Source organism: Diadema setosum, chromosome 9, assembly GCF_964275005.1.
Source record: "Diadema setosum chromosome 9, eeDiaSeto1, whole genome shotgun sequence".
Lineage (NCBI taxonomy): Eukaryota > Metazoa > Echinodermata > Echinoidea > Diadematoida > Diadematidae > Diadema > Diadema setosum.
In genome coordinates, this window is record NC_092693.1 from 32,061,474 (window position 1) to 32,088,223 (window position 26,750).

Here is a 26,750-nt window from a genome sequence, read left to right on the forward strand (position 1 = left end):
CTCCCTCAGTAAACTGGAGGACACCGTGAAAACACATTCAGGACGCACTTCAACGGATACTCACAAAAGTCATTGTCTGATTTAGTTTGAGGCCCGCCGATTACGAATAGTATATAACATACCCCGAACCTCATTTGTAAAAGCCATCTTGAGGATGCTAGCACCGCAAATTTACCCGAGTGGCAACTCTTACTCGCTTCTTGGTCAAGATCATGGGTAGTTCATGTGTCAGAAGATTAAGAGCGCGCCCCTCTCACGGAAACAGGTAGATAGATAGTTTTCTTGCAACTGATTGACAAATTGCCCTACATCGACGTAAATAAGCACTGAATTGATCAGTGTTTTAGTAGTAGCCATGATAAAAAAAAAAATCATGGGCGTACATACTCGAGCAGGATTCGAACCCACGACCTCCTGATCACCGGACAGGCGTCATCTCCACTAGACCACCGAGCTTTCGCCCGACAGCAAGTGTTGGTTCTAATCCTTATAGCATGCAGCGGGTACTGCTTTGTTATTCAAATTTATGAAGTTCTTCCGTCGAGATGTTTTCATTGCAACTGATTGACAAATTGCCCTACATCGACGTAAATAAGCACTGAATTGATCAGTGTTTTAGTAGTAGCCATGATAAAAAATCATGGGCGTACATACTCGAGCAGGATTCGAACCCACGACCTCCTGATCACCGGACAGGCGTCATCTCCACTAGACCACCGAGCTTTCGCCCGACAGCAAGTGTTGGTTCTAATCCTTATAGCATGCAGCGGGTACTGCTTTGTTATTCAAATTTATGAAGTTCTTCCGTCGAGATGTTTTCATTGCAACTGATTGACAAATTGCCCTACATCGACGTAAATAAGCACTGAATTGATCAGTGTTTTAGTAGTAGCCATGATAAAAAATCATGGGCGTACATACTCGAGCAGGATTCGAACCCACGACCTCCTGATCACCGGACAGGCGTCATCTCCACTAGACCACCGAGCTTTCGCCCGACAGCAAGTGTTGGTTCTAATCCTTATAGCATGCAGCGGGTACTGCTTTGTTATTCAAATTTATGAAGTTCTTCCGTCGAGATGTTTTCATTGCAACTGATTGACAAATTGCCCTACATCGACGTAAATAAGCACTGAATTGATCAGTGTTTTAGTAGTAGCCATGATAAAAAATCATGGGCGTACATACTCGAGCAGGATTCGAACCCACGACCTCCTGATCACCGGACAGGCGTCATCTCCACTAGACCACCGAGCTTTCGCCCGACAGCAAGTGTTGGTTCTAATCCTTATAGCATGCAGCGGGTACTGCTTTGTTATTCAAATTTATGAAGTTCTTCCGTCGAGATGTTTTCATTGCAACTGATTGACAAATTGCCCTACATCGACGTAAATAAGCACTGAATTGATCAGTGTTTTAGTAGTAGCCATGATAAAAAATCATGGGCGTACATACTCGAGCAGGATTCGAACCCACGACCTCCTGATCACCGGACAGGCGTCATCTCCACTAGACCACCGAGCTTTTTTTAGTTTTCTTGTTGACCTTTCTCAAGTGCCATTCACTTTTCACGGAACGTTATAGATCTCGTCGTTGGTGTGTAGCGAAGTGCATGGAGCAAAATAGAGAGAACCCCCCCCCCCAAAAAAAAAAAAAAAAAAATGCAGATTTAGTTGTATTGTATAAAGGAGTGCTGACATAATAATGCAAAACGGCAATATACAAAAACAAACAAACATACAAACAACAACTATAGATACAACAAATAGTAGATCCTAACGCTATATTGTTATTCATGAACCTTTTGTTAGAGATTATCAATACCTATTTGTAAGACATTTATTGTTAAGTTGTTTTCTGTCCATACTCCACTCGTCAAAAGCAAAACAAAATGAAATCTGATCCAAATTTACGATATTTTTTTTTTTTAAATTTTACATTTCCTTTCTATCCCCTGTATCATACCTAATATGCTTTCTTGGTCTTCATTTTTATCTATTGTATAACTTTCTTATGCTTATGTTGAGAGAGTGGATCCAGTTTTATGACTTTTTCTTTTTAGCTTGAGAGGAAAATGTATTCATCCAACTTTTCTCTTTTTTTTTTCCTGTGTCTGATTAAGTAATCTATGGACTTCGACTGCAATATCACAGAAGGTATTCTGAATAATGCTTGTAACTAGTGATCCTTATCATTATACACATATTTTATATATATATATTTTTACTATGTCTGATGACTCTCATTTCTGGGCGTTAAAGGGAGTAATCTGGATAAGATAAGGGGTAACCTTTTAAACGCTTACTCACAAATGTTTAGGCATATACATGAGCAATGTTGAAAATGCTGCGACAAGAAAAGAAAACAGTTGAACGAATTTGCATGCAAGCAGACTGATTTTAAACATTACAATAAACTTTACTTATCTTTCTGGAATTGATGTGTGATACGTGTTTTATCACATTGCTAAAGCTTAAGATTTGATCAGATGTAGGTTATATTTTGCTCTCTTATCACTTGTCACCTACGTAATGGATTTTTTACTACCTCGAAACAAGCAGACAACAATATGCAGCCAGTCTTCTCGGCCGGTCACGCTTGGGTAAAGCAAAGATTTGCACTGGGAATTGCCCGTGAAATGCAGGTCAAAAGTCGAAGTCAAAGATTGTACGCAAACGATGGATTGTCAACAACGCAGCAGTGACGAAAGAGTAAGAAGAGAAATCAATTTGACGAGTGTCATGAAATAAATGAAAGAAACAGCAGAGACAGCAGAAATGTGGCAGAGCATCTTATATGTTACAATCTATGCGCTATAATTTTGATAGGCAGCGCATAGCTGGACGTTGTCTGATTATGTTCACGAATAAACCTTATTTCACAAACGCTGTGTAGCTTATGTATGTATAGACACAAATACAGAAAAAAATCCATAAAGAGATACATACCTATTAGATCACATTAAATTTGTAGGCTCATGATATAGCAGAAACTGAGCAAATATATATTTTTAACTGTTTTCTTTTCATCGTCAATATATAAGACACAGTGTAATTACTCTAAATTTGCTTCAGTCGGTCGAATCTGTATGAAACCAAACTGAAATATTGTTTGTGGATTGACACAGGCATAGATACATATACACATCTTACTTCATGTCAGGAGGCAATATATTTCGACGTAATGCATACGAGGAATACAGCATACATATGAGACCTTCTTCCATCAACAGTCCCTGGATGAGTGGGACTGTTTGCCCAGCAACTCCGAGAAAATGATTGTATTTAAAGACGAATAAACAAGATAAACTGATAGTAATTCGGGCAGACACGTTGGTAAAGAGAAGGAAGGCTTCTTTCCAAATTTTTAACGTCTTTCAAAAGAAATATCATCCCACTACAAGCTTTTTTCCTATAATTTTTTCAGTGACGTCATATATAGTGCATTTCATCTCACAGAAAATCTCCTCTTACATGACGTGACACAGATACTTGATTTATTCGACATCTGTTTGCACTTTTCCCCCTACAGATCAGAGCTGTTCCGCAAAAAAATGATATTAATAAATCCAACTGAGGAAAAAAGATAAGTAACCACAATAGTAACCACAATAAATTTAGCTAAGAAATTGTCCTCCATCAACATCTTGGCCTCAGCTTAGTGTCAAAGTTCAGCGCCTGACCTTTGCGTGTCAATTCATACTTGGAAGGTCAAGGGTCAGGGAGTCGCAATGCCAAAGGTGAGAATTCTATATCAATATTGCGTGCCGCAATTTAATGCGACAAACGCGAGATGCCGCCAAATAATCTCGTCTCCTAGCTACAATTTATTTGAATCTGTTTGGATTTTTTTTTCTTTTCTTTATCCCTATGAAAGGGCAGACAGCGAATATATTCAATGTTATTTTGAAACCGGATTTTTGGTTTCACAGATATAAAATCAAAGTATCGTTACAAACTCTGTATACAAGCTTGTCTTTTACGTGGGCCTCTCTTTTCTAATAATACAATTATTTTGAATAAATAGTTTTATATTCATTCATTCACCATCATTCATTCATTCATTTCCATATCAAAACATAACATTTACAAAAATCAATTGCCTTGGTACAATTTATACATTTTGAATGGAGGGATCATTGAAAGCACGCAAGAGGCTTGTTGGAAATATGTACGTCTATATCTAATTGTAATACATTGTTCGTTTGTTTTCCCTGAAATTGTATTGAAAGCAAAAATGTGATATTGGAAATAGAATTTGACTTGAATTGAATTGGAATTGAAACGCGATATGAATCGAAACAATGGTAATATAATTGTGTACAATTACCATTTAACAGCATGTAGTAAGCTTAATGGACACGTGGAGACAAATGCAGTCATGTGGTGGACACCCAAAGTTTGAATACGGAAATTTTGTTCACCCACACAGAAAAAAAAAGGTGTAGATGAGAAAGAAGTTATTTTTTCATAAATGACAACTTTGAGCTCAACAGTATTTCTATAGATAGTAAGAAAAAAGGTCCTCTTGAGTAACTAATCGTGTTAGTCAAACCTTAGAGATCAAAAGTATTTGTATATAATGTTAATATTGAAATTCTTTTTATTTCACTGAAAAAAGGTGTGGAGGAGAAGTAATTAATTTTTCGTTTCGTCCAGAAACTCTTTTGAGGTCAACAGTATTATTTTCAAGATTATAGTAATCCTGACATTTTGTTCATCTCAGGGGAAAAAGTCCAGGAAGGACAGTATTATTATTTTCTATGTACAAAAATGATAATGAATGGACTTGTCCATTGAGCCGCAACAATTTCTGTGGGTGCACGTGACGAGCTAGACACCTACGAGTCATACTGCCCACGAGTCATACAATCTTCGAATCATACAGTCCAGGGTGTAGACACGAGCTATATCTTCCACGATCCTTACGGTCTACGAGCTACAGACACTAGGGACTATACATATTGCCTATTAGGTGTCTAGCTCGTGTGCCTGTTTGATTTTATGTCGAGGTCGTGGGTGTAGGACTCATTGATATTTCTTCAATGTATAGCTCGTGGATCGTATGGCTCGTTGGTGTCTATCTCGTGGTGAGATAACCCCGTTCCTGTGGGTATGTCGTTTTACATATATCATGATAATGATAATGATAATGATAAGATAATGACAATGATAGATATCTAATAATGATAACATCTATCTATCAATCTATCAATCTATCTATCTATCTATCTATCTATTCATCTATCTATCTATCTATCTATCTATCTATCTATCTATCTATCTATCTATCTATTCATCTATCTATCTATCTATTTTATACCAATCGACCTATCTCTTTATCTTTTCATATATCTATGTATGTATGGATTGACAGTTGTCTTTCTATCTGATCTGACGTCCTTTTACGTATACATTGCAAGTTGAATCATACGGACGACGGAGGTCTGTCCGAGATTCACGAGAAGTAGAAAGCTTCAGACTTATAGGATGGAGATTGGAAAACTAATCAGTCGATGAAAGGTCGCAGAATTGCTCCAGTGATCATTTATGGTTGAATTCAAGGACTCGCTCACCCTTTGCTGATTAAAAAGGGGGAGAGATAAAGGGGAAAAGGCAGCATGAAACATCATTCCGTCAGTCAAGCATGAACATTAGAACACAAACACACTAAACACAAACGTAAACACGCAAATACTTATATACATCGTTAGTGCCATTGAAGGAGGAACTATGTCATTTGTCCAGGCTTGCAGGGTAAAATCTTTTTATTTCATTCACTTATATCTGGAATGTTAAGCTGATTCAGCCTTCAATGAACAAATTCTCATTGTGAAATGATAATGGAAATGAGGCCTATGTAATGAGAAACAAATTACTTGCATATTTTGACACATTTCTTCCGAGATAATCATAAGATAACATACGATCCTTCTATTCCTCATGAATCAATTAATTCATTGATTCACAGTCGGTTCCAACAAGCAGTGGATAAACAATGTGTAGTCCTAGCAAAGCGATATCTATGTGTGTGTGTGGTTTTGGAATAGGGGCTCTTTTCTCAGGTAAAATGCAATATGCATTCTTTTTTTGGGGTGCTGTTCGTTATTCCGAAGGTTCGCTATTCCGAAGGTTCGTTATTCCGAAGGGTCGTTAATCCGAAACACACAAATTCCCTATAACTACATGTTCGTTAATCCGAAAATGAAAAAGGGTTCGTTAATCCGAACATTTATTTTATGGCGTTATTCCGAAGGTTTGTTATTCCGAAGATTCGTTAATCTGAAAATGAAATTCGGAACAATGAACCTTCGGAATAACGAATCTTCGGACTAAAGAGCCTTCGGAATAACGAACCTTCGGAATAACGAGCTGTAACCCTTTTTTTTTTTCAGAGCAACAAGAACAGACGGAAAGGATCAGTGAAGAAGACTGCTTGCAATTATTAACACCATCAGCTACACCAGCAATGGTTTGGAAATAGTTTTTGACCTATGTTAGGTCTTTGTATCTTTCTCAAATAATTTTATTGATATCCAGTTGAACTATAATATGACGGACTCGGGGATGACTTGAGAAAAAGAAAAAAAAAACAGAAACGAAAGCGACTCTCTCTTTAAGATTTTTTAATCAAGGCAATTGTAAAATACCAGAAAGCATCACATGTATCATCACTGTTTCAGTAACATGATGGCAACTAACAAGAACTAATCATCCTTCCTCTTGATTGGATCAGGTTTGATGTCTTTTAAGTCCACCGAAAGAGCTTTCCCCTTCGCTACGTAATTGCGTTGGTGACAGTGATGCCCTTCGCTATGATTTACCGAGTACGCTCTCTTTGTACATACAACTGATACATGTAACATACCTTCTCAACAACTTAGTGGAACACTATCGAAGGTTATAAAAAATGTTTGTGGTTGTTGTGTTTGTTGAGAAGGAATGGACGTAAGCAGATAATACCAATGTCTCTCATGGCATGTAACTTGCATGTAACTTGTGTGATTACATTTTTACATTTTTATATTTGTATTATTTATATGTATACATTTATATATAGACATGGTATTATTTTCTTAGAGTCAAAATCAGGGTACCGGATTTGTGTGCTTTGTAAATAAGATGTTGCCACTGACATCAGGATACATTTCTGGAATTCTATTCTCCTGTCATTGATAATATTATTTGACCAACACGTGGACTACGATTTTTTTTTTCGACATATATTGATGTATATTGTAGTTTCTCGTTTTGATGGAAATAGATAAAAAATGTATAAGTGTGTCTAAAACATATCAGTTGTGTATAAGAATACTCCAGCCGTGTCTCACTTTAAAAACTCTCTTAAGCATGGGTTTCTCTCACCCCCTTAATTTAGTATAAAAACGCTCATTTTCGTTTGGCACGTCCTCCGAAGCTCCTCCTGAGGTCCTCGTAAACGAAAGGGGGGGGGGGGGGGGGCTCTAAACCCATTCCAGGACCATCTTTGTACTACGTTCCTTAACTTCTTCACAAAAACACAAATGCGAGCAGACATAGACACAGACCCACTCACACGCCAGTGACTCAATCGGTAGATGATTGCTATGGTAAGAACCAAATATTTTGTCTCGTGTCACTCCAATGGAATCCTTAGATTTTTTTGCAGTTATCTAAATCAGAGTGACTGACTTCTAATGTCCAATGCATCAACGCTCGCGACAGGCACCGTATGTGATCTAAACTCCCTCTTCATCTGGTCTCGTCTGATATATTGCCCCCTTTCATGGCCAGGATGTTGCCCTTTCCGCCTGCCTCTTCATTGGGTCTCGTCTTGTTATAATGCATGCCCCCTTTTCACGGGCAGGATTTTGCCCTCTTCGCATTAGTTTGGCGCAATATTGGTGCCCTTTCGTCGGTCGTAACTCCCCCTCTTCAGAGAGCCTTTACCCTCCGTTGCGCCCTCTATGTCTCTTGACGCTAGATGATATAACTTGCAATAACACCGCGTTGAGTAGATGCCATTAGCTATGGGGAAGTTATACTACTGCGTTGTTTGTATTACTTGCAGCTGCAAACGGGCTCGCCAATAAGGAGGCTCAGGGAGAGGCGAAGCTAATTTTGACTGAACCAAAAAAGAAAAAAAAACGAACAAAACAAAAAACGAAACAGCAATTGGTGAAAAGGAGGATTATTAGTTTGACGTACTGTTTGTCTCAGACACAGTCAAGGAATGCCTCACGATGCAATATCGTTCAGATATTCCACATTTGCAAGGGGGTGTAGCTTGCCTGAAAAGTCTGAAGTGTTAAGTTTCCCCCCATCATATTCCTTCTTGTCATTATTGCAACCTTGTATTACAAAGTATACATTTCTACGCCCTGGGCAAGGGGATGGGGGGGGGGGGGGCGCTGGGGTTTGGAAGTAGAGACTGGAAGTATATGGTGGGTGAGATGTTTTGTTGAATGACGTATATGCACTTGTATGGGCAGGGATTGAACTTTGCGAACACTTGTTCAAAGGGGCATGCCAATAATAATAATGATGACAACGTTATGGGGAGTTAAAAATGCATGTGCCTAGAAATCACAAATCAAAATAAAAAGCTGATATCAATGTCAATTGTTTCCATTGATATGCAAACATATTTTTCACTCATTGACTTCTTTTTCATTGAATTAACACACTGTCACGTTTGTCCTTAATTCATTTATCGTTATTTGCAGGCTTAGAGACTTACAGGTGTAGAAACATTGTCTTAAAAAAGGTAAAGGTTGTAATCGCTGAATCACCCATCAAAATATTATTAATTTGTAGAAATTGATATACAGACCTATGATTTATTACAAATTATATCCCTCATGTAAAGTTTCTTACCATATGACTGTACAGAGCACGAAAAGGAGGTAGTTTTACTAGCAGCTGAATGCGGTGCAAAGACTTACTATCTAATAGCGTGATAAAGTGCATTTGGGAATCCACGATCTGCACGCAATCGTGATTCTGTGATCGATATCTAAATTTCTCACATCAGAATGTACGCAGTGCGTGTAGTAGCGGTAGCTACGTAGCTAGCGCGGACAGACGTGTGCCGATGGCATCACGCAACCATCTGTGGTGCGATGGCGTGTGTGTGTGTGTGATCAATGCGACTGCTTCAAGTAACGGAAGAATTTCGTGAAATGCAGCAGAAATACAACATATCAGGTACGGTATAGGAATAATTTTAGGAAACTAAAACCGACTTTGATGATGATCTGGATAACGAAGCCTTTTTGGGCCTATTTCTAGAGCTCCTTCTCTCGCAACTGCGCTGGAGTAGCTCGGAGGAATCAACAACGGTGAATACCGTATATCATACGGTGGCCTACTTCGTATTACATTACACAGCGGTGACCGGCGTTGTTCGCTACGCGCTGCATGCATGCACTGCTGCACGGCCACGGCCTAGAACTAGTGCGTCAGGCCTACACGTTTTAAAGAGGGAACCTTGTCATCACTCTAGTAAAATGCGCGTGAGGGATATAAAACAAATATCGACTCCTTTCTTTCGGGTCATGGTAAAACTATTTGCCCTCGGTGATTTCTCGACATTGCCATGCCCCTCGACTTCGTCTCGGGACATAGCACTGTTGAGAAATCACCTCTGTGCAAATAGTTTTACCATCCCCCTCTGAAGCAGTCGATATTTGTATATAATTTCATGCCCACTTTGCCTAATTCTATATAATTATGTCTAACGTTACTCATTTACAGAATATCCATCACAGTCAGATTTAATATGAAGGGAAGTTTCACGCTGAGAGCCAAGAACACAACATTTTAAAATAAACATGTAGTAACAGTCAAATTCCTTATGATATCTGTATGAAACGCATTGTTCTTTGTAAGTTAAAGTTTGATTTATATTTTCTACATTCATCTGTTTCAGCTTCAAACACCAAGACTATTCCGAGAAGTACTCTCAATGCAGTTCCCACTGGGGTTTCTAAGAGATACCCCTGTGATAACGAGTCAGGTATTCTTCACCAGCAGACAACAATACCGTCTATCTCGTAAAAAGGTACGTCATACACGCAGAGAGAGAGAAAACAAGCTCTATACCGACAAAGTCGACAAAGTCAGTGGAATCGAGACTTTATTATAATTGCGTTCGATCTTATAGGAGCTTCCCAGATTCTGCTATCACTCGGGGGGTCTGCCGACGAAATCCGAAACCCGACCCCACGGGATGCATCGATCGAACGATGAGAGTCACGCGTCACGGACCCAAGAGCGGGATCAGATATTGGTGACTTTTCCGTATCGGTCGCTGATTTTTCCCCCTCCTCACGTTTACCTGTCGCGTACGAAATAAAACAACGACAAAAGGGTAAGAGATACAAGGCAAATGCCAAGAGAATCTGTACTAGTGGTATGTATGATATTCTATCACCATCTGCTTGTTATGTCATTCCCAACATCTTTTATCTATATCTATCTATCTATCTATCTATCTATCTATCTATTTATCTATCTATCTATCTATTTATCTATCTATCTATATCTATCTATCTATCAATCTATCTATCTATCCATCTATCTACTTATCTATCTATATTTATTTCTTTCTTATCGATCCATCAATATATCTATATGTCTACTGTATCTATCTATCTATCTATCTATCTATCTATCTATCTATATATCTATATGTCTATTTAATTGTCTATATCAAAATACTATATTGCATTGATCATTAATAGAATGCAAAATTAGACTGAACTGAACTTAAAAATGTCTTCAATCATGACATGTATGAATTATGATAAATAACATGATGTAATATTGTCTATTGATAACCAATACATAGCGTGCACAAGATGTTTCAGGGGCAAATGATTTACATTTGTATGACAACTCTCAATAGGCTAAAGAATTTATCAATTCAATCGAAACTAATTTTGAAGAACATTGGTTAGTATGATCTATAGGGACAAAACTTCTACCGCATCTCAACGGAACGCAGATAACTTCAGCCTATATAAATCCCTCAAAATAAGTTCTGGAATTAAAGTATGAGGTATCATAATTACTTCTCTTATACCAGCATTATCTTCATTAGATATGATATCATAAGAAAGCTTGATTAATAATCTTTAAGTGACACCACACTTGCTATGGCTGGGTGTTCCTGGAATGTGTAAAACAGCTGAGTATTGGGACAGTTCAAAAGTGAAAAGTCGCAACAATTCTGCTAATGACGATGAATGATAACGTATTATTTCGATGAAAAAATGCCACTGGAATAGGCAAAGTGAGCACTTCCACAAACTTCTATACCTAAACATTAAACGATTGTTTGGTCAACCTTCATGTTTAACTTTAGTCTTCAGATACTTCTAGAGTTTTTAATTCATGGATGAAGCCTAGAATCTATAATTTCAATTCCACAATGCATTCTTTTCAAGCACACTCCTTCCGTGAAAAGACACACAACAAATGGAGATTATACTGTTTAACAGAACACGGTTGCTCCATTTCGCAATATTTGACCTTTCCTCATACTCAGTCGTACTTTGCATTCAAAGAATACATGAATGCATAATGTAAGCAAATGAGCTGTCATTGTTAAGGAAATAAGCCAGTTCGGGGTTAGCTCATGGGCACATGGGTACAAATGACCTTTCTTCTTTCTCAGTTGATTAGGCACTCCACTAGTTTCAAGCGACAGAAGGCATAAGCTTGCCCAACGTAACAATTTATGGAATTCATCAGTCATGTTCAAACAAAGAATGAACTTGGGTAGACCAGGTGACCAGAGTGATCCTTCCATAGGCGTTTTGGAAAGCATCCATTTCATTATTTTGTATTGAATGTATTAACAATCTCTTTCTATTGATATTGTCAGATGCCGCTTTTGCTGTCAGGTGGATGTACCTGCAAGCACCACTTATAGGGATCACTTGAATAATTATTACATCACAGATGCTTATCTCAGTGAAATTAAAAACCATTATGCTCTGCTGGTACAGATGACCTTTTTCTGCTCATGCTCAAAGTGGAACCCCGAACTGGCTTATTAATCAGGTTTTCTTATGACGTCACATTCGAATGAAGTTATGTAGCTCTAAGAGAAATACGACACATTAAACTGGTATTGCAGAACTTTTTTAGGGGTTTAGTTAAAATATAGAATAACTATAATTGATGGTTTGATGTTTACTTTTGAGTATACTCATTGCCAGTGATAACCACTGATGCTTTTTAAACATGGTTGGGGACACTTCTTCCCATCATTACTTTACTGACCTTTATTTTCATCAAAACAAATACATTATCAATAGCAGAATTGTTCCCACACACATATATAATTTGTACGTAAGTATGATGCACATCAAAGGCATTGTGGTTTTCGGGTATCATCAAAATATAAACAGAAGCGTCCAATGGTTTTTGTGACAAAGGGAGGGATGGACGTTTGATATCGCATTTCTTCTGCCGAAACTAGCAATAAAACAAAACAAAACAAAACAAAATAAAACAAAACACCTCACAAAAGATTCATCATGATACTTTAATCCCTAGTTGCCAAAGTATCAGCCCTGTGGTTTGAAGCAAATAGTTAGGAGGAAAGAAATGCTTTTATCTGTTGGATATGGTGGACATATTCCAGCAAGAGCCACTATAAGAAGAGACTTCAGCGTAAAGTCATTGGTTCCGCTGCGACGGCTAGCTTTGGGCATCTGATTTTTTTCTTCTTCTTTTGTCTCCATCATGTCATTCACACCTATAGACTATCAATTTCAACTGATATTGATTGAAGCTGTCCCCATCCACATTGTATAAAAAAATAATACATTATCGAGGTTAATCCTCTTCTGCGGCCATGGTAACCGATACGGCACTGTTTCATTAGAGAACATGTCTCTTTGTTTTCAATGTAGAAAGGGGAGGAATCTTGACAACATAAAGGGGTGGGGTGCAGATCAATCACAGACTCCCCTGAAACAGCTTCTAAAATCGGGTAATCCTCCTTTCTTGTTTCAAGTTTTTAATATTTTTTTTTTTGTCTTGACACCAAAATGAAACCAATACAAGCATCTATTTTTTTTTATAGTTAAAAACCGTCCTAACCTGTGCATGTCAGAGATAAAGGCGATTTCACCCTATTCGTGCTTTACATTCACTTTGCTTTTACCTCAATCCAATCTAGATGTCACCATAACTGACCAAAAGGTAAATATTCACTTATAAATGTCGTTAAGAGACAGATCAGAAAAAATGAACTACTGACCTTATCAAATACATTCTTCGTGCACTTCTCGTCTGTTGTCGGTTTTTCTCAATGAGAAACGCTTATGAACCTGCGTGTGTAATACCATGATGTGTATTGACCTTGTGTAATACCATGATGTGTATTGACCTAGTTGTTTACACCAAATTCTAGCATCTAATCAATTGGTTTATCGCGCGCTGGTTGGCTGGATCAATCGAAGTCGACCAGCTGGCTGGAATTGCTCGTTCGCTGGCGCAGGTGAGATGGAAATTGTTTTTTGGTATCGAGTTTTGCTTTTAATAAGCTCATTATACCAACAATTCCCTTATGTGTGTCTAAAACAACATTGAGAGTTATGACGCCACTATCACTTTCTGCGTTCATAGTACTTTCACACTTGATATACCAATACTGGTATTGATGATTTGTATCATTTATATTTTGAATTTAGATACATTTTCATTCGTTTATTTTCGATTTTTTTAAAGTCTACAATGTATGCATGGCAAAGAGCTATGTGCGCATGACATATACATGTGTCTGTAAAAAACGTCACCAATAAAAAAAATGTGAATTTGTATATTATTGTCATTATATACGTGTATCCGCGTATTGGCAACAATAGTAGTAGAAGGAATGTCGCGATAAGGGAGTGCATTAAATGCCAATTGGTATTGATTAAAAATCCAAATTTGGATTTTTAATAAATACCAATTGTAATTTAATGCATTCCTCTATCGTGACATTCCTTATATATATAATATCCTTGAATAGTGCCGTTGGCTACCAGACATGATTTTTAATGAAACCTGTTCAATCAAAGTACACCTCCCACCGCACAAGGCGGCTACATCAACAGCTGATAATCACTGTCTCCCATTTTATCGGTCCCGCCTGTCATTAGATTGTAAGGGGTGCTATTGTATTGGTTGAGGTGAGAGACTTTTTGCAAGATACATTTTGCAAGATACTTAGAAACCACTTTCTGAAATGTTAAAGAGAATACCTTTTCAAGAAGAATTCAGAGTTCATATGATGAAATTCGGTGTGGAAATGGCTGAGATATCCAAAAGCAAAGTAAAACAAAGCAATCCTAATTAAAAGTAGGTACCACCTTTTATGAGAATTGCTTTGTTTTGGATAGCTAAGCTATTTCCCAACCAACTTCCATCAAATAAACTTTGAATTAATCTTAGAATTATATGCTTTTTCATATTTCATAAAAGGTTTCTCATTATCTAAAATAAAATTGTCATTAAAAAATTTTGGGAACCTGAAGTCCCATCCCAGTCGAAACTGTACTATCCCTTTAAACACGCATCGGTTTCCATTTTATGTTTTATGTTTTCCCTTCTCTTGGTCATTAGAAGAGCTTTCGTCAGCTGTATGTCTGGATTTCCTGAACACACTTTTTTTTTTTTGTGGGGGGGGGGGAGGGGAGAGGGGTGAAGAGCAGTAGGTAGACATTTTCGACATTCATCATTGATCAATTACATATTGGAATTAGACAAAGCATTTTTTTTTCTTTAACTCGGCGTGTAATTGCATCATTCTAAATCCACAAACTTAATGTATATGTTCTTTAATATCAGCACGTCTGGACACTTACATTCAAAACAAACGGGATGTTTAACCATTTTTGCTTGGCGTCGACACCTTATATGTCGATAGGTGATTAATAAAATGCGGAGCAGGGTAAGAGGTGGATATAAAGTAACTGCATTTTATATATCATGCATATTAATTCATTGCATCATTTACAATTGATTTTGAGGCATCAATTCTACCAATATCACTACGGCATGATCCCATCATTATTAACAAAGGGCTCTCAAATTAATTGGTCTTAAAGATAATCGCGTTGACGGGTTTCTTATTACTTTTGATTGGATATTGAATTCAATATTGTGTTAAAAGATTCTTTAACGATTCATGACATGGAAAAAAAATCTATGTATATATATATATATATATATATATATATATATATATATATATATATATATATATATGTGTGTGTGTGTGTGTGTGTGTGTGTGTGTGTGTGTATACATTTATTTTGTCTTGTCATTCTTATTGTTACTATCATTCCGACAAACCTAGCTAAACGACAATCTTTTGAAGTCGCCGCAGCGCCGCTTGTAATCCTATCCTAATGTTAAATCCTCTTACGTTATCCTCGGATTAGTCCAGAAAGCCTGAGCAATACGACAAATCTGCCCTTATAGCGATATGGCAGTGGGGGACGACGAGAAATAAGTAAAAGTGACAATTCATCATTACACTTATAATCACTAACGTGTCGCATGGGATCATCGGGCCATGTGTTGGGGGTTGTAATATACTCGTCGGCTAAGAACCGGAACATTTTAACAGTAGGACATGAGTCTTCAATTGTTTTCTTTACACCATCTTGCCGTCATTGCGTGAAGATATAGGTCCTACAGATTGAATACTATTAACTTCTTGCCTGTCACAAAGGACAGTCATAAAGTTTTTTTTTGGAGATATACTATGTAATGTGTTTGAAGTGAAGCTAACTCTGTCCTTCCTTCATTTCTTTCTTTCGTAATATTTGTTTATTAATGTTTATTCATCTAAGTATCTATCTATCTATCTATCCATTTGATTCTTTTGAGATATGTTTAAAGTCGGTCTCGTCAAGCTCAATCTGTCTTTTCGTCAGTTTTTTATTCTTAATATTTGTTTATTAATCTCTTTTTTTTATATGTGTTTATTTTTCATTCATCTATACCTATATATTTGTATATCTATCAATCTGTCCATCTATGACTAATTCTTTCTAATATCTCATTCTCAACCTTCTCTTCCTCTCTAAATATACCCATTTCCAACTCTCTCTCACCTGTCTTCTATCCCCCTCTCCTTATAGCTACTGTTCTCCTTTTCCTTTCCCCATCTCTCTTCTTTATTTTATCTCGCTCTCTCTTTTCATCTCAAAGTTCAAACTGCAATTCACTCCACCTGCAGCATCGAAAAATGAATGGGACAGAAATAAAATAGTGTCAGACCAAAATGTTCCCTCATAATGATTATCTTCTACATATCAGTCCCTGTATTCACATTTCCCTCGACAATGTACATTAATAAAAAAAAAAATCAAGAACATCTGATCAGCAGCAAATGATAATAAACAATAGAGACATCGAATTACAGAGAGTAAAAGTACAATAATGCAGCCATTCCAATTTGGAACAATCGATCTGACACAGCTGATTGCTTAGCAGCGAATCTCGTCTCAATTTCGCTGATGACATATCACTTTGAGAAAGTGAAACTGATGCGAATACCCATCATCCAAAAGATAGGATGAAAAATGACGCCACTTACAATCATAATAGTTCCCTCGGAAGGAATGAAGGACTATCGCAACCTATCCTACTGGAAAGAACACAGTGTCCCACTGTGTGTTCATAGTGTGGTCACATAGTCGACTGTGTGAAAACGCTCGAATTTAACAGTGTTGAGATGATTTCACACTGTGGTTTGGTGTTCACAGAGTGTTCACATGGTAATGATGCTCATGCGTCACACTGTGAATTGATGTTTCACAATGTGTTCACACTGTTAAAACGCTCGAATTTAATAGTGTGAAGAGATTTCACACTGTGCTCACAATGCGTTCAGATTGTGTAACTTTGTGTTCAAACTGTGTTTCTCACACTGTGGGACACTGTGTTCTTTCTGGCAGGGTAAACACATATGGAACAACTGCTATTGAGGGAAATGCGACAATCTAAAGCGACATGTATGACTTCTGACCCATGGTTTCCAATCATCACTATAGATCAGACATGATAGGATAGCAAACAAGCAAAAACAAGAGCAGTAAAATTTGTGAAGATAAAAATATTATTCTGAAATTGTGGATTAGAAGCGTGAAGAGCTTATCAAACAAACTTGTCAATGCCAATGTGATAGATAAAAAGAAAACTTTTTAGCACTTTCAGACAATCATGACAATAGTGACGTGCGTAGAAGAAATACTTTGATCCTATCAGTATAACTATCGCACTACAATACGATAGTGCAGAACATAATCATAATCTCATCAATCATCACGTGTCGTATAACAGAATCTAACTTCACATAAGCATAACAATTTCTTTCTTTCAGTGACATGATGATAATGTACTTGATCAGGCAGAGGGATCGAGCAATACAATGTACCAGTAGTTTGATCCAATCATCCCAGTGTTGTGCAGTACAAGTCTGTGTCACTGATGACACAAACCGTCGAAGAAAGAGCCTTGAATAATATTGTGCGGTATTTTCTGTCGAAAACATTTACGTACGGACCGTTAATTAATATGGACGAAATTCGTGGGTAGTTATGGTATCGTTATTTCAAAAATCCCCGAAACTGACTGTCTGTTTACACTGCATGATATGACAACATCAATGACAAAATAACTTTAGATAGTATCTTCTGATCTTATCCGTACAAATAGAACAGGGGAAAAGGTTTACGGTGCATAAAGTGAAAAGATTTGCTGTTGAAAATCGCACATATATAAAAGAGCATAATCACATTGTTGTAATTGCAGTACGATGACTTGATAATCGAACAGGCGGTGGCGGTGTAGACATATTGAGCAATCGTGATTATAAGTAATTTTATGGCAATGCCGCTCACGAGAGATTCAAAAAGAAAATGTTCAAGGAAAGTCCAATACACGAAACCATGGCCAGGGGCTTATTATTATCATCGTTGTTATTATTTTTAGTTTGATTGGTGTGAAGGCAATCTTTCTTACGCAACATTTTTCAAAACAGACACAACTCAAAATTGCGTCACGTCTTTCGATATAAATTTTATGCCACATTTTCTTGTTGATTGGCTGCTTATTCTTTAAGTCACATTTTGCGTATGTTATCACAGGGTAGTGCTGCTTTGATCTGCCGAAGCCATTACAAGTGAACAATAATGACAAGATTAATAGTGGACTTTGTCAAAGATATCGTGACCAACACATTTTCTTTTTTTGCAGTCAAAATATTCTTATTCTTACTACGTTGTTTCATACACATACAACACATTCATGGAAATACCAGACAAAATAACATCATTCCCTTAATATCAACAACCATATGTACAGAAGAAATCAGCTGTTTGGAACTTATTTCAAGTATGCACAAGATGATATAAAACTGTCTTTTGAAATAGTTGAACCAAACTTTACAATTAAAAAGATCATATCTTACAAAATAAGTGTCAATATAGGAAGCAATTTTCAAATTTACATTTCTTTTTCTGTGCAGTCTTAAAAAGAGTGGTGAAATCAAATCAGATCAATTATTTGCTATAACCGCCATTTTGTGGCTGAATTTATTACTAATATTAGTATACTGAAGAAAATTGTATTGCTGGTTGCTATGGTAACGCGACTGCCGTTAGTTTCTCCCGCGTTTTCTGTATAGACAACGTCCATCGGACCGTGCTCCGAACAGTGAACTAGCGGGCTTTGAAATGAAGTTGGTCTGAGGTCTTCCCTAGTTGGACTGCGTCCGTCGCTGGGGCGCTGCCCGTTGAAGAGTAGGAGGCCGAGCTCGGGATCGTCCTGCAGTTTGAGGAGCTCGAACTCGGTGTGGGGCAATTCGATGCCGATCACGTCACATCCACCCGTCGACGTCACGTCCAGCGTCTTGCCTATCTTCCAGGCTCCTCGCCTGCCACATCCCTGGCCCTTTTTGGAGTTGAACCGGTTCACTTCCCTCTCGCTCTGCGGAGTCAGGTACATGGCAAGGCTCGTGAACCTGAAGTCGAAAGCACCCTCCACGATGACTGAGGGATTACCGGAAGTTCGCGTTCCCTTCACGGAGACCGTGTACATTGGGAACTGGCAGAGCGGGTCCTTGTAGTAGTGAAAGTGTCCCTCCCAAGTTTGGTTGTCGAAGAAGAGGAGGTGCCTGGTCAAAAAGTACACGGGTCGAACCTCGCAGTGGGTGCTCACCCAGCCGCCGCGCAAAATGACGTTGTCGTGCTGTTGCCTCGGAAGGACCGGGGGTTTGTGTTCACGTGCGTTATACACGATGCGACAAACGGCACAATGACTCTGAAAAGACAAAAGATTTTGGTAAAAGAACAAAAACACGTCAATTAATGTTTTTTTTTAATTCAAATTAATCTATTCATATTTTTTTTCATGATAGCACGATGTAAAAGACATATTGGATTTCATTTACATTTCATCGCAAAATTCAACTGATTAACTGAACACAAGAGACCCGCGGGTCTAATAGCGCTCACCTGAGTATCGCAAGTTCACCTTTCACGCAGTCACTAATCTAAATTATTCACAGCTCTACCAAAATTTGACCAGGCATTCTCAAGTAGAAGATGAAAATGTACAATAAGGGCCCAAATTTTTTAAGATTCCTTAATTATTGGGGATTGGGGCCCCCTGGGGCCCTCTGGGTGGGGCATGGTGCCTATTTTGATAAATTTAGATCCTGACCCCCTAGGGATGCTATACCTGCCAAGTTTGACGAAAATCCATCATGAAGTTTTCAGGAAGAAGATGAAAATGTACAATTCAGGCCCCCATTTGGACCTTCCCAACCACCCCCTCCCCCACCCCTGCCCCAAAGAGGGGCACCCCTGGATCTCCTATGAACAAACTCAAAACTAAAGTCATTAATGTACTCACTCATAGTATTATTTTAGCTCTATAACTTCTGATTCTAGAGAAGATTTTTAAAGATTCCTTCATTTTGGGGGTTTGGGCCCCCCTGGGGGCCCCCTGGGTGGGACATGATGCCCATTTTAACAAATTGAGATCCTAACCCCTTAGGAATGCTACCTGCCAAGTTTGGTGAAAATGGGTCATGGGGTTCTAAAGAAGAAGATAAAAATGTACAATTTAGGCCCCATTAGGACCCCTCCTCACCCCCCTCCCCTGGGTCCCAAGGGGGGCACCCCTGATTCTGCCATGAACAAACTTGAAACTACAGTCATCAATGTACTAACTCATAGTATTAACTTAGCTCCATCACTTCTGGTTCTAAAGAAGAACATCTTTAAAGATTCCTTATTTTTTTTGGGGGGGGGGGGAGGTTTGCCCCCCTGGGGGCCCCCTGGGTGGGGCATGGTGCCCATTTTAACAAATTGAGTTCCTAACCCCCTAGGGATGCTACCTGCCAAGTTTGGTGAAAATGGGTCATGGGGTTCTCAAGCAGAAGATGAAAATGTACAATTTAGGCCCCATTAGGACCCCTCCCCACCCCCTCCCCTGGGTCCCAAGGGGGGCACCCCTGATCCTACCATGAACAAACTTGAAACTACAGTCATCAATGTACTAACTGATAGTATTAACTTAGCGCTATCACTTCTGGTTCTAGAGAAGAAGATTTTTACAGATTCCTTAATTTTGGGGGGTTTGGGCCACCCTGGGGGCCCCCTGGGTGGGGAATGGTGCCCATTTTAACAAATTGAGTTCCTAACCCCCTAGGGATGCTACCTGCCAAGTTTGATGAAAATCGGTCCTGGGGTTTTCAAGAAGAAGATGAAAATGTAAAAAGTTTACGCACGACGGACGACGGACGACGCACGACGGACGACGGACGACGGACGACGCACGACGGACGCCGGACGCCGGACGAAGGGTGATCGCAATAGCTCACGTGAGCCTTTGGCTCAGGTGAGCTAATAAATAGATAGCATGAGCCAAAGCATTATCAATGTCTTATTTTCAAGTGAGTGAAATTAGGTAATCCTATGTTTTTGTTGAATATCATGGTCTGTCAAAGAGTGGAGGGATGGACTGAAAGGAGTCGCTTATTTACTGTGCTACTCTAGAAAAACAAAACAAAAAGAAATCAACAAACCTCAATTATTTAAGGAGTACCTAACTGACAATTGCAAACAAATGTTTGTAAATATTCTGAAGAAATGATGTTGTAAATTTTTCTGGTGAAGAACCATACAAAGACACTAAGTAGTAATAAGACAAGAGATAACAGGATAAAAATACTATAATTAAGACACAACAAAGACAAAAGAAAAAAGGCGGCAAAGAATAACAAATTTATATAAAGTTATGAAAATGCAAATGAAAAACATTTGCTACTAATGGACGACCACAGATGAAAATGAACATAGTATCAATGTGAAGAGGGCATTGCGAAGTGCAGGGCTGATGACAATTGTTGAATATCGTGGTCTGTCAAAGAATGGAGGGAAAACATAAGAGATATCAATATTACGAGGAAAAGTTGTGAAATTGACTGTTGTCTTTATGTTGCAAAGATGGCAAAGTTATGTGAGCATAAGTTTATTAGAAAAGTATTTATTTTCCAAATGACTACTTCTGAACCATCAAAGGAGTAGAGAAAGGAAATACGAATGGGAGCACTGCAACTGCTCTGCTGTGAATCTGGTGTCCATATTGAATTCACTCGTTCAAACGAATTTACGGACTTTAAATCCATGTTTTATAAACTGTGAAATAATAATGATAATAATAACAACAATAAATAACACTTATATAGCGCTTGATATAGACGTTTCTAAGCGCATTTATACGGAAAAATATATAAATAAAAAAAGGGAGAGAATTTTGAAAAGGAGCCCCAAACTGGGTAAAATCCTGACTTCATCGCATACGAGAGAGAGAGAGAAGGAGATAGAAAGGGAGGGAGAGGGAAAGAGAGGGGAGAAAGAAAGAAAGACAGGAAGAGGGACAGAAGAGAGAGAACATGAATGAAGGTTGTAGTGTTCGCTCAGCTCAATGACGCCATTGCAGCACCAAGCCTACTCAGGGTCAATGGCTCCACTTCGTCAATGAAGTCCAATTTCATCGAACGATCGGTAAAGTGGTAAGGAGGGGTATTAAACCCGATGTGTAGACAGTGGAGCGGTTAGGGTGTATTTTTTCATTGCCGTCGAATCGAGCAGAGCGCCTCAGTGGCGGGTCTACACGATGCCAGCGAAATATCGTGACTTGAATCGGTCGACGACTTCTCCGCGGCCGGAGGTCGCCTGCTAATGGTCACACCGTCAACGTGATCGCGGGGATTGGCTGACAGCGCCGCCCAGCTGATCGGCTCAAATGTGCCTCGTCTTCGAGTATCGATGTGATATCTGCGAGTCTTTTTGAGTTGGGTGGTTTGGCCTGCTCCGATGCCATTGAACATAATTACCGTGTCCATGTACTGGAATTAGCGACGATATCCTGACTTACTTAGCATGTACAAGTGGGGAAGGAGAAGTACTCGTGCAAAGACGTTGATTTAGAGCAGTAAATGAATGACGAAAATGTCAAACAAAAAGGATAGTAGGCACGTGAGAATTATGACCACAAGAAAAATAACTGTTCGTTTTCTTATGTTAGTGCGCCCAAAGCTGCAATCTCTTTAAATAACCACCGTAGTAAAATACAGCCTTTGCCTTTGTCATCATGCTAAAGCATGACATATTCCACCTTACAATTTACTTGAAAAAAAGAAAGAAAATCATCTTAATCATGCTAATTGGTGAAGATGCCTCAAAGACATTTAGTTTGGCAGCAAAATATTAGGTAGAAGAAGTCATCGAATCCCAAATATATATATAAAAAAAATGACGCTTTTATGATCGAAATGTTTGAATATTATCTTTGATGAATAGGGTGCGTGACGTCACAATCATGTGACCAAAACATTTTGGTAGAAAAGCCTGAAGGCTCTGTATTAGATGACGTAATGTCACACAGCCTTGGATAACACAAACTTTAATGATGTCATAAGAGCTCTTTCTTATAAGGTTCCATAGCCATAAAATCAAAGAGAAAGTGATCATGAATAAGCCGATCGATGCAGATAGAGGGATTTTATCGATAAAGTTAGGGTAAAATGATGATTAAAAGGGACTTGAAATAGACGGGTGATGAAGAGTCCTCGGTCGACGCTAAATCGTCCCGACATGCCCGAGCCAAGGACTGCAGCAGCCAACGAGCAGTACTACTAGCAGTACTAGCTGTATTCCATCCCTTCCAAGCCTTCACATCCTGACGACTGCAGACAGGCACATAGTGAATGTTTTGTGTTTGGCTAAGCTCAGGAGAAAAAGCTGTGGAGCTTGAAGAGGGAATCAGAGTATAGATACATCTTGTGTCGTGCCTTGAAAGGATCCCATGAATAATGCATGGATATGGAGTGTCAATCAAGACATTACAGTCATACGTTCAGCCGACGCCAAAAAAGTTTCTCAATCAACACCACGGCACATTTATGCTTTTCTCTGAAGTCCTCTCATGCATCTGTGTATACTTCTTAACAACAGTCCCCCTTATAAAGGTATGTGTGATAACTCTTGAAATGAAAGCGGGTAATCTTGAGGTGGGGGCAGTAATCAAACCCCCGGTTCCTTTTCGTCCCGCGGGAAATAAGGGGACCAGACAAAGAACCGGTGCTGATAACCACTTGGACGCATTTACATCGGAGACACGGACAATGAGGGCGTAATGAAATCCTAGACACCAGTCCCAGTTTCGGAGTAACGGATGCGAGTCGCAAGTTGGCGGACGAGCACGGGGGCATCACTAATGGGGAAGTTTTCCCCTCCTCCAAGGCAGTGAGACACGTTTTGTCCCGTTAGTTGTTCCCCATTCACGCTCTTATACCAGGACTGGGACGTGGAAGGGGAACATGGGGGCTATCGAATGTCTCAGGAATCTACTCGCTCGTCGGGATCAAATATCATTTTTTGTTTTAATTTTCATTTGGTTTTGTCAGTTTCGCAAGAATTTTGATTTTAGAGGCACGATCGCCACTTAATGCTCGGACAGGGTGACAAAAACACACTTTCTACATTCTGCCTTGGAACACACTCATTTTCTCTGAATTACAGCTGTCTGTATCTATCTATCTATCTATCTATCTATCTATCTATCTATATATCTATCTATCTATCTACGTGTATAATACCACGCAAAGTATAAGTTATAAATAAACCATGTTTATCGACATACCAGAATCTCTCCCAACTGATGGAAAGCAAAAGGCCCTTAAATCGTGATGGCCTATTATATACACGTTTTTGTCTTCCACCACTGTTTCTGCTAAATACGACAATGCGACTATCTATAACGACACTACTGGGCATTGCAGTGAAGGGATAAAAAAGGTTAATGCAGTCAAGCTTAGATTATTTGTCATTCTACATCTTCTCATCTTCTCATTTTCTTGTGATTTATTGCGTGACTGACTTTAACGCCACAGAGTCTCTTCCGTTTGGAGGAATTGCGACAGATGCTACAATTCGGACATTGACCCAGTTTTCTCTATATGTGATTTGGTGTATGTGTGTGTGTGTGTGTGTGTGTGTGTGTGTGTGCGTGTTTGAGTGTGCGTTTATGTGGTGTGTGTGTGTGTGTGTGTTTGTGTGTGTCTGTGTGTCCGTGCCCGTGTGGAGTAGTGTGTGTTTGTTGAGAAACGCCAGGAGGTAAAAATAATACCAATTAGCATCTGGTCTAGATGACTGGCGTCCCCCATTTTCTTTTCGTCACCAGTGATGACACTGGCAAATAACTGCTTCATAAAAGTAGAGTAATTATGCAATTCGTAGAGAAATGTTCGCAAGCTGGTTGTCAATAACGCCTTTTCTTTTCCCAGATGTTTCCAGACGTTTTGAAGAGAACGTGTCTCTCAAATTGAGTGCGATATTCTGTTGTCATTTTTCATTTCTTTCATCCAATGTCGATGACTCGAGAGTGATTATATAGCGAGATTATTTGGTAGAAGTGTACTCAAAATGACGAAGAGACGGAAGAAGCCTTGTTTGTCTCAAAGTGGCAGAATTCCCTGCTTTTGACCATCTCACACTAAAGGAACCTTCTCTTTTGGAGACCATCCAACACTGACAAGGGGAGAATTGAATGAATACTTATTAGCATTGAAATTGCACGTTTCCAATCTTAGACAAAGGATGCTGTGGTGGGAATACAAAACTTTTGTTAGACCACCCTCTCCCTCTCCCCTCACTCTCCCTCTTTCTCTTCCCCTCTATCCTTCTCCTTTTAATGATGGGAAATTTGGTGTTCATTGGTCCGATGTCATTCTCAGATTCAATGATCACTTGAGCTTTGTCTAGCAATAAATTGTCTATTGATAATAAACAATTAAAAACTTTATCTGGGTCCTTAATTCAATTCCCTCTTTGAAGAAACAAGCAGTTCAAATGAGTGAAGGAGAAACCAGGACGCATGTACATCAAGCGAGTGCTGCCAGAGTCATAGCTATGGTTTAACGCGACACTCTCCGATTATCCCCTAATAAGTGAGACTCCGTTTTGTCTCGCCAATCTTCATCTCTAATTCTGAATATCAATAAGATTTGCACAGTCGAATTCTTATTCTCTTCCCCCTCCTCTTTTCTGTGCAGATGGACAAGTTTCATGAATGATGAAAGCTGATCACGCGTGATCAGCTTTCATCATTTTGGAGCGAACGAACAGTTGCGGGGCTACGCTTATTGATCTAATCATTAAACGTCTTCGAACTTCAACATGATATAATATCTTGAAATATACTCGTCTGGTCAAGTTCTAGATATTGACACAAGATTTGATCACATTTGGACAAACTGTTCCTGAGATGCAATGCAAACTGAAATGGCGTGTTCTCGCGTAGGGATGTGTGTGGGTATTATAATCCAGTGTGTCCTGCTTTGCTTGAGTTGTTCATCATTTTGTTCATGTCAACATGTCATGCTCTTGCTAAACTGAGGTAAAAAAGGGACCAAAATATATTCCATGGAAATAGTGGGCCCCGATGTAGGTCAAGAAATAGATAAGAAATATTTGTTGTCTATCTAGCTTGGCTTGAAAATGTTTCATTTCATTTCATTTCATTTCATTATGTGTGTCAAATGTGTCAAATTTGCCGTAATCAAAGGTATCGGCTTCATTAAAAAAAACAACAACAACAAACAAACAAACAATGGAACTGAGATTCAACCCCAGCTGTAAACGCGGTAAGAATATTTTTATTTGAACAAATGCAATTGATGTACAGGTGAAATCGAAAAATTGACATGTCGCCTAAATATGTGGTTCTCGCCATGATTACTACGTCAAAACGGGGAAAAAATCGAGATATTGGTTTGAAAACTGTGTACTATCTACAACTGATTGGAAATCAGTATAAACATAAGATCGCTCAAAAATTGAATGCCGACATACAGTAAGATATATATTGAACAGCATGACGTCATATGTTGAATTCTGATTATTTTAACATTCAGATGACGTCATTATAACCAATGTAAGACTTTAAGATGCATGAAATCATATTTACATGTCATGATGCTTTGGAATGAGCAATTACAAATGAGGTATTTCGATATTTTGAGGAACCTTATGGCTGCTTAAATTAAAACAAAACAAATATGTTTTACACTATATTGTGCACAAAGGTATTTGCGTGATTTTTAAAACTGACGCACAAGCACTATCTTGCTTTAAATCTAGGATGACGTGAAATTAATGGCTATTGTCATACTGTTTCTATCAGAAA

At 38.7% G+C, this 26,750-nt stretch overlaps 1 protein-coding gene across 1 annotated transcript in view; it reads right to left on the bottom strand.

The window, feature by feature from the left end:
- Positions 1 to 18,317: 18,317 nt before the first annotated feature.
- LOC140233190 (protein APCDD1-like) overlaps positions 18,318 to 26,750 on the bottom strand; it is a 72,422-nt gene continuing 63,989 nt past the window's right edge. Inside the window, exon 5 of the mRNA XM_072313303.1 lies at positions 18,318 to 19,313. Within this exon, the coding sequence (XP_072169404.1) occupies positions 18,561 to 19,313 (753 nt within the window). The 3' untranslated portion in view covers positions 18,318 to 18,560. The remainder of the gene's footprint in view (positions 19,314 to 26,750) is intronic.